The sequence below is a fragment of the Contarinia nasturtii genome, unplaced genomic scaffold (genome assembly GCF_009176525.2).
Source record: "Contarinia nasturtii isolate CC-2019 unplaced genomic scaffold, AAFC_CNas_1.1 Cnas_scaffold_493, whole genome shotgun sequence".
Lineage (NCBI taxonomy): Eukaryota > Metazoa > Arthropoda > Insecta > Diptera > Cecidomyiidae > Contarinia > Contarinia nasturtii.
In genome coordinates, this window is record NW_022197846.1 from 242,556 (window position 1) to 252,462 (window position 9,907).

The 9,907-nt window shown below is 32.8% G+C and overlaps 1 protein-coding gene across 1 annotated transcript; it reads right to left on the reverse strand.

The window, feature by feature from the left end:
• Positions 1-2,093: 2,093 nt before the first annotated feature.
• LOC116339098 (protein gooseberry-like) lies at positions 2,094-6,546 on the reverse strand. Its single transcript, XM_031764761.1, has 4 exons — positions 6,134-6,546; positions 3,841-4,251; positions 2,883-3,687; positions 2,094-2,599 (listed from the first exon to the last, which is right to left on the reverse strand). Exons 1-4 carry the CDS (start codon positions 6,183-6,185, stop codon positions 2,434-2,436), a joined length of 1,434 nt encoding a protein of 477 aa, XP_031620621.1. The 5' UTR covers positions 6,186-6,546; the 3' UTR covers positions 2,094-2,433.
• Positions 6,547-9,907: the final 3,361 nt, after the last annotated feature.

Below are 9,907 nucleotides of genomic sequence, written 5' to 3' on the forward strand. Positions count from 1 at the left end.
GGCCACTTGATCAAATTCAACTCGGTATTTTTTTTTAATTTTTCTACATCAAAAATGAAAGTAAATTTTTGACCACAGCCAAAATCAATCAAAAATGTAAAAAAAACACGTTAATAACAAACTAAACATACAATGATTATACCGAACTTTTGCAAAGTGGATAATTTTGATTTTCTTCAAGTTTTCAAACAGTTATTACTCAAAGTAACAAATCAAAGGTATCAAAGTATCACTATATTTAGTGTTTTGCCACTTGTATTTGAAAGGGTCTCACTGGCCGATTGTTCGCGTGCGTTATGCTTTGAATAAAAAAAAACACATTCTATAGGTCACAGCACGGGGAACGCAGTCAACTTGAATAAAAAGTGCTGTGTCTATGCTAATACATTTGACTGTTGTACATTCAAGAAGCAGACGAGCCAACAACAAAAAAAAAATCAGAGCTACGATTCGTAGATGAAGATTTATGACTTCACGAATGAAATGTTAAATATATGAACAAAACATAATTATAACTGTTACTTAAATCATGTAGCAAGTGCTACTTTATTTTTCCATTCCTTGCTTTCCTCATTTATATTTAGTTATGTTTTTTTTTTTTTTTTGTTCTTCGTCATCATGATATTCGCCACTTGCGACTCACGGAAAAATGTATCATTTTTTTTGACACCGACATTTTCGGGGGCCAATATGCTTACCGTAAACATTTACTTTTTTTTCTTCGTACCAAGCACTTCGTTTGGTAATTACTCATTTCGGTGTATATTATTTACATAAGTTCGGACACATCTGACAGCTCAAATTATGTGCGTTGTGGCATTTGAGGCGTGGTTAGATTATAATTATTTACATCAAATAGTGAAGAAAACAAAAAAAAAAAAACGCCGTCATGAGAGAAAAAAACGGGAGGGAAACGAAAACAAAATGATAAAACATAATAATTAATGTTCGTCTTGTTGGTTTCTGTTCTTTTTTTTCTTCTCTTTGTTATTTCATTCAACTCTTTCTATCCTTTTCACTTTTCATCTGATGTACACACATGCGTGCGGCTTCAATAAATCTTCTCCATTAAAACGTAATTGTAAAGTACCTCATGGTAAGCTTATTACCAACATTAAAATAGTTAACGAATAAAAAGAACCGTCTTCCAACACAACAACAACATCCATGATCTGAGACTAGATTATTAAAATGGAAGAATCCTAGTAGGTACAAAATCTCGATTATTTCAATTTAACTTCTTGGTTGCTCTGGAAATTGCCCATGTTCTATTCGAAATCATCTGACTTTGAAATAAAAAAATTGACGGTATCGATCATTCAGTTGCAGCATTCCTCGGTGATTTCGTTTTTTTGAATGAAATGCATCATCGCCATGAGTTGAAGTTTTTCTTTGCAGTCAATTGGGGAACGCGCACGTCTTCGTGAATTAATAGCAGTTGTATGGACGAATTAAAAAAAAACGATCCCATTCATTATGAAAAGCTTCATTCATTTCCGCTTTCGTGTATCAACTTTCGACTTCTGGCATACATCAAGTGTAAACAATCAGAAATGATGAAATGTAATGCCTTTATATTCATGTAATTAAAACCAAACATGTATTCCATCTACAAGTGGCCAAATCAATAGGTGTGAAGATATACGATAAAGAGAGTATTACGAAAACGTGTGGTCATTTGTTATGGTTCTAAATCGGTTTGCACGTAATGTGGAAGTAATTCCTATTTACTGTTTTATTACTTGATAAATGTTCATTTTATAGGTTGGTGCTTAATAAAATATGATTCACTGCTTCTGAATGTGCACGTACACTAGGGCCAGCTGAAACAAAGAAATAAAACGACTTCTAACTTACTGGAGGGTGCAACACAGAGAAACTTCGTTTCAAATGGAAAGAATTGAAAACATTTTATTTCGATTTTCTTCGATAGATCTTTATTGGTTTTTCAAAATCTTAAATTAACAATGCTAAATCTTAGCACAATATTTCCTTTTTCAAAATAGACACATTTTTTCTTGTACTACGCTATTCTAAAATATTAATAACACTTGAAGTAGATATATTTTAATTTTGGTCGATTTTTTTCACTTAAAACGAAACTATAATCTAATAATCATAATAGTACATAAGTATAATAGTGTACATAAGGCGGTAATTTTAAGTAGAAATGTAGTCGAGTGGTTTGCAATAATTCTCACAAATATTTTTAGATGAAATGTGTGAATTGTTGTAAAAAAAATAACTTAGAAGCAATTAAATTTCTAATTAAATTTGATGAACGAAATAAATCTACTCGTTTTTATGACTAAGTTCAACATTAAACTGCTACTAAAACGGTAAAGATAATGGTATCAAATCGGAATCGTCGAAAAATGTCGATTCTTAACTTATAACACTAGTTGAAAATCGGGGGAAAAAGACATTTACATTTTAGATGTGTCCGTCGGTTTTCCAATCGAAATTAAACTGACCGAAATATGGGTAATTGGATGAGATTGGTTTAACATCACTGATACTAGATGCGATTGATGAACCGGCTGGCGATGTGGATGTGCTTGATGTTTGATATGTGCTCATGTTGCTTGGAAAGAACGGACTATAAATTACACAAAAGGGAAAACAATTTTACATTAATTTCAATCGTAAAATCACTATTATTCAACTGTTATTAAGCGTACATATTTTAAAAGGTGGAAAAAGCACATCACATTCAAAATTAAGCAATTTGCAAGTAATCGCTTGTGAATTACTTTAAATCAGGATAAATGCGTTCGTGTGTGTGTATGTGTGTGTGTGTTTGTGTTTGTGTTTGCACAAATGGAAAATTGTTGCGCAATTACTTCGGAAAATGGCAGTGATTGAATGAAATTGATATTTACCCGTAGCTATCCCATTCAAGTGAACGTGGTGCATGTGAACGCCAATGGCTGCTATCGACAATTGTGGAATGGGCATGTGTTTGGTATCCACTGGAAACTGGTGCCAGATTATTGTATGTACTGGATTGATTTAAATTCGATGAGGCCAAACTAAAACCGGATGACAATTGATTTGTCGAATCGATTGACGTTGAATATGGTACGTGTCCAATGCTGTTTGGTGTACTGCTTGGTGGGCTCAATGAATGTGGGCTGGCCGAAGTGCTTGATGGTGGACTTAGTGATGATGTATTATTATTTGTTGATGATAAAAGTGATGTATTAAAATGGTGGCCGTAAGTGTTTGGATTGTATTGTAACGAGTTTAAATGATGAGCACTAGCTTGTTGTGAGCTCATATTATAATTTATTCCAGATGATGACCATGATGATAATGGCATTGTTGGTGCACCACCATCGGGCAGCGAAAGATGTTGTGGAAATTGTGGTGAAAAATGCAATGGTAAATTTGATAGGCCCTCCGGCAACGGTGACATTTCATGTGGATTTGAGTTTTTGCGTAGACGTGCACGTCGATTTGAAAACCAAACTTGAACGCGTGCCTCGGTTAGTTTCGTTTTTTGTGCCAACTCTTCACGTGAATACACATCGGGATAATGATTTTTTAAAAACGATGCTTCAAGCTCTTGCAATTGTTCATTTGTGAATGTGGTACGTGACCGACGTTGTTTGCGTTTCAAAGCCAAACCCGGTTCAAAATCAATATCACTTTCACCAGAGCTATCATCGCCGCATGAAGAATTACCTATTCGAAGAAAATGAAGAAAAAGAAAACACACATTGAAATTGAAAATTGTACTATATTTGAATCTTAGGAGGTTGATGATCGAATGTATACAATTCAAAGTTCATTTAAGACACATCGCCAATTTAATATCAAGTAAAAATAAACACTTACCAACTAAACCATTCGATGAACTGCTAGAACGACCACCGCGTAACAAACGACTGATCGATGTAACGGATGGCACTGAATTTTTGTCACAAATGCCCAATTGAATGAGCTTGTCTTTGATCTGCCATGTGTCGATATTTGGATCTTGTTTACGAATCTCCAAAATTTTTGCTTCAATTTCAGGTGTTGTGTTACGAGGCTTTGATCCACCGATGACGCCCGGACGAACGGAACCAGTTTCTTGGTAACGATTCAAAATTTTCGATACACAACCATGCGAGATTCGTAATGTACGTGAAATCTCACATGGTCGAATTCCCTTTGCAGCCATTTCAATGATTTGTACACGCTTTTGGTGTGGCAATGGTCTGCCATTTATGAAGCTGCCACCGAGCTGATTATATCTTCCTTGACCTAATATTCAATAAAAAAAATAACCGAAACGAAAACAAATTGAAGAACAATGATTAACAAAGAGATTTTAACTAAACATCATTGGACTTATGCAATAACAATTGTAAGTGATTTCATTTTAATCAATATGAATACAAAACTTAAAATGACAATTCTATTAAATGCGCTTGATACCATTTAACGAATATCTTTGAAATACTTTGTGTGTGTGTTTGTCTTTTGAAGAAAATAAATCCCTTCAAAATTCAAAAATGTCACAAAAAACATAAAATATAACCTGCATACAGGTTGCTTGTTTGAAATATTCTTCGATTGTTTGTTTACATTTAACAGTTTCAATAAACGGCTCAAATCGAGTAGCTCAAGCTAATATTGTTTGTATAATCGTCCGTTCACATAAGAAAAGAAATGGGTCAAATACATGTGTGCATTGTTCTCTCGCTTTTCTTCACAAATGACAAACAATTTAATGGACATTTCAAAGGCAAAGAAAATGCCAACAAAAATGGTGCACTAGAAGCTGAATGATAATAGAATGAATTGGATGATCTTTTCATGAAGTAATTTTTCTTCATCTTTCGAAAGCTGACATATCGGCAAGATGTGAAGCATGCTCTTTTTTTCATTTTTGAAATATTGAAGGGCGTATGAATGTTCGAACATTCAAACATTGAACGGCCTATGACCCAACATTCCATAATGAAATCAAAGAATCGGAGGGAGGGAGAGAGAGAGAGAGAAAACCAAATGCACAATACAAAACATATCAATTGTACAATCAAGGCTATTCACAATTTTTTTAATTCCTCTATTTTCAATTGTTGCTTGGCATATATTTATGTGGCTTGAGCTCAATCCAATATGGATTTTTGAGAATAACAATGATTCAATGATTTTTCTGTGTGTGTGTCAATGTTTTTATTTATCAAATTTCGGTAGTTTCTTAGTATATTCCACATTTGATGTTCTGTTAAGATTTTAAAATACTTGTTATTCTATTCATCGTTATCTCATGAGAAGAGGATCAACCTGTTTAGAGTGTGTTTTATTGTAGCACTTCAATGCAATAATGATTTGAAAAAGGATCAACAATTAAGATCAATTATGACCACGTGAGAAAAATACCATTCCCAAATATTATTCAATCGTTCGATGGCTTAAGATGTGAAATCAAACGATTCCTACAACAGCTGCCTTTAAATATTTCATATCAGACGTCAATTGTTTTTTCGACTTAATTTCTTTCGTTTTTTTTTTTGGATGATTAAATTTGAATGGGAACAAAATATACCGCACACCAAGATATTGCTTCATTTCACTGGTGAAAACTTAATTGAAATCATTTTCTTGTCCGTCTTTGTTTTCTTTGTGACGATCATTGCACCTTCTAAACGTTTTTCTTTCTTTTTCTTTTTCAGAAAGTTGATCTCTTGAATTGAATTGCAAACCTTGCTAAACATGAAATGTACAATAGAAAAAAGAAAATAGTTCGCCGACATCGTAGTGGAAAGTAAATTTAAAAAAAAATAAAGAAAATTAAATCGATATACACACAATGGACTACTGACGCATAAAAAAATGTAGTAGCCAATGAAAAAGTGTAACAAATATATTCGTTCATTGTAAATACGTTTGTATGTTTTGAATGTGGAATAAAACTTTCAATAAATATTGATTGAATTGAAGAAAAGGCAACGAAACATTACAGATTGAATTGAATTCACTTTAAAAAAAAAAAAAGAATCACCCAACTTGAAAATAATGGAATCGCCATTTAATGCGATTCATGCGAATGGTGGAAAATGTGATTCCACGTGAATTCCACTATTTTCGAGTAATTTTTTTGTCAAATAATTAAGTAAACTTCTTTTTTTTAACTTACCACCAAAAGGATATCCAGGCATATATTGCGACATGTTAAATGATGAAACCATCTTGTTGCGCACGCGTATTCACAAATTTTTCGTATTTTTTACACTTTTTACACTTTATGTTATCACTTGGATAATAAGATGATTTGGTTATGATGATGCACACTGTATTTATTTTATGATTTCTATATGATGCACGGCACAAATTTTTAGCAAAAAAATAAAGTTCCCAAAAAATATGTATGTGATTGAATATTTTCAAGTTAAAATTGAGAAGAAAAAAAAACTGTTGCTGAAGTGATGTTTCTCGTAGGACTGACCGCACCTTACTGACTTGGTTCGTTTACCAACAGGTTACTTTTTCTCTGCGCGTCTTGATCCTCGTCGGAATAAATACGTATGAGTCGTCTTAAAGTCAACCGATCTTTCTCGTGTGCGCAACTAAGTTGTATTGCTTGTTCTTTGCTTTATGTTATGTATGCTTTCTTTCTGTTTTCAATACGTTTCAAGTTTGTGCAATTGTATGCGTGCGTGTGTATTCATACCATGCATTTCTTCATTCTCAAACATAGATTCGAGAGTGTAGGTAAACATTTATTTCTATGTATGTGTAAAATGTCGGAAATGAAACCGATCACGATCGCCTATCGTCGGCTCGAATCGTTCCTCTCTTTTCTGGCATATTTCATGTTTTTCAACCATTCGCTACTGCCTTTTGTTATATTCGGTATCGTTTTCCCAACACACAATTCCTTGGTTCATATTCAACAACGGTTACAATCAGTGTGGAAGGAAACACAAAAGCAAAATCGAAAAAAGAGGTGGGCACTGCTTGTTCGGCGTTTGTTTTATATATTTTGTTGTTCAATACATTTATATATTTTTTTTTCTTCTGTGAAACATTCATTATCAACTAGTATAACACTAGCTGACTCCGCCCCGTCAATTGCTTTGATTTTTAGCGACGATAGTTTTTATATTTAAAACGGTGTGCCGACAATGATTTTCAACTGCTATGATCATGCCGACGGACTAAGCGATTGGACGATCGAAATGCATTTTCTTTTTGGTTGAAATGCATTTAACGGGTGGAGTTAATGCAGTTTACGATTGCACTTGAAAAAAAAAATGTAAACTACACACATTTCTGTTCTCTCGCGTATAATCTAAGTACAGTTTATTTTAATTTATTTCATTTTACTCATTCACATGATGTTAAAGCGTAACATTTCACATTGAAATTATTATGTGTGAGATCATTAACAACAACATTTTCGGGAAAAACAAAATTATGCAGATGAATATTATTTAAGCAAATTCTCTTAATCAAAAACATCAAATTTATGTTTTTCGTTCGCTCTTACCCTATAATCCTCTCTTCTTCTTCTTCGTCTTCTTCTTCTTTTGGCATATGAATTAGGAATGAAAAAAATGTGTTCTTTTTTAGAATAAGTGTGTGAAACGGTAGCACTCATTGAAACTAAGGAAAGTACATGGTCAAAAATGATTGCTGCTAATCTAAAAACGCACAAACTTGATCCGCATAAATTACAGATTAATTGCCAAACACGTGAACAAAAAAAATCTAACATAAGAATCTAATTACACACACAAGTGGCAAGGGTTTTTGATGTCAATTTGTTCATTTTTAAACGCTTTACTAACCACCATTTAAATAGAAATACTTCAGCCGTCTATCTTGTTCAGAAGTTGGCAACGCATTTCACACAAATATAATTAATATGTGATTAGTGTGAATCGACTTTGTTTATTCATAAATTATGATTCATTATAAATCATAATTCATGCTTTCTCTTCCGGAAAACGTATTTTTCGTTCTTGGTCAGGATATCATTTTTTTTTCGAATCTTGAATACAAAATGATATCAAAACATCTGAATTTCCATCAATCAACTTATGAAAACCAAAAAAGTAACAATTTTTTCTATCGTTCTCAAACTTTTTTTTCATAAAATTTTAACGAAATGATTTATAAAACGGTGAAAAATAAATGTTTGGTTACTCTATATAAATAAAAATCTTAAAATAAGAATCTTTTTTTTCTAAACTCCTTCAGTTTACAGATTTCGACGTGTTGAGCACATCTGATATTAAAATATTGTAGATTATAGTTTTAAAAAAAACTTTGAGTGGTCGTTGGTATCAGTTGGTATGCTCCAAATTAATGAGTGAGCTATTTAATATAAACCAAGCGCATACACATCAAACGTATATCATTGATATAACACGGTGCTGTTGGGTTTTATTATATCGAAAAAGTTTTACAACAGCTTTAAAAGACCCCATGGCGTTCGCATAAAGTTCCATATGTTGAATTCAACACGGATTCAATTGTTTAGCAACATTCTCGATCATTCTCCCTCTCTCTCTCTCTCTCTCTCTCTCTCTCTCTCTCTCTCTCTCTTTAACACACACACACACAATTTGGTTGTGAAAAATAAAAAAATAAACACTTATCAACATCATAAATTTTCTATGTGTGTGCAGGTATTGTTTTTGGCATCTTAAAAGGAAACGTATTTACAAAAAAAATTCAATTACTTGGAAGCCGAACGAAGTGTGTTAAATACGGTAGTTTGATGAATACCTATCTATCTTTATTGCATGTCTTTGGATATGGTTCGTTATAAATATTTTTTTACCATCATTTTCTTCCTCGTACGGCCATAAAATTTACATTTATTGCAAAGTAGCCGACAAATCAATTCAATATGACGAATTAGATCTTTATCGTACAACCCCATTCAGGTACGAATCAAGTTAGTTTATTCATTCAATGTTTTCGACGAAATTGATTTTAGTGACAAAAATTCGACAAACTCATACATCAAGAGCTATAAAAGCATAAAAAAGCATATTGACACATGCAGTAACAAAAAACGCACTTTTCGTCTATTATATTGCATGATGATAATTTTTTTATTGAGCATTCAAGTCACTGAAGTACCTTAAAAGCAGAACATCACACACAAGACAGAAATCACATTGAACAAACAAACAAAACTCTATCGGCAGCACAAAAAAAACAACAACTGCAACAATAACAACAAAATCAGTAGTCATTGAATGTCATGCCCGGGAGAAGAGTGATCCATAATATACCATGTGTGATTTTGAGTGATTGCGTCCCTTGAGGCGATCTTTAAGTGATTATATGTACGGTTCCAAAAGAAAATGCCACTTGATTGTTGATGTTAAACGTGAAGTGATACGATGTTTAACATCCTCGAACAAGTCTTTGGTTCTCTCTTAATATGTGCATGTCCTTTTCTTATTGAATTTGTGAATATGGATGGTTAAATTCCCAAGGAATACAAACAATTTCAATTGAATAAAAGTGGTAAGAACTCTTTCACCAATGCACATGCGACTTTGATGGATTGAATAATGTTTCATGGTACTGCATATACAAATTTCAGGTTAACATTTCGACTGACTATTTCACACCCTCTCACATATCATTCTCTTTTTACATTTCTAGATACATTTTAAAGTGAGAAACTTTTTTTGCCAGTTTAAAGGACAAAAGGATTATAAGAAATATAGTTGATTTCAGAATAATGTTGAAATGAAAATCTATTTATGATCAACGCGTTAACGTTTTCTATTCACACAATATTCAATGAAATGTTCAAAAGAATAATTTTGAAGGAAACGATGTCGAGCTTGATCTACCGCAACGATAAATTTGCTCTTCCAAAACGCATCAAAAAACGGAATTTCTTGCTTTTTTATAGCATAGAAAAGTTCTAGTTCAAAGTCAC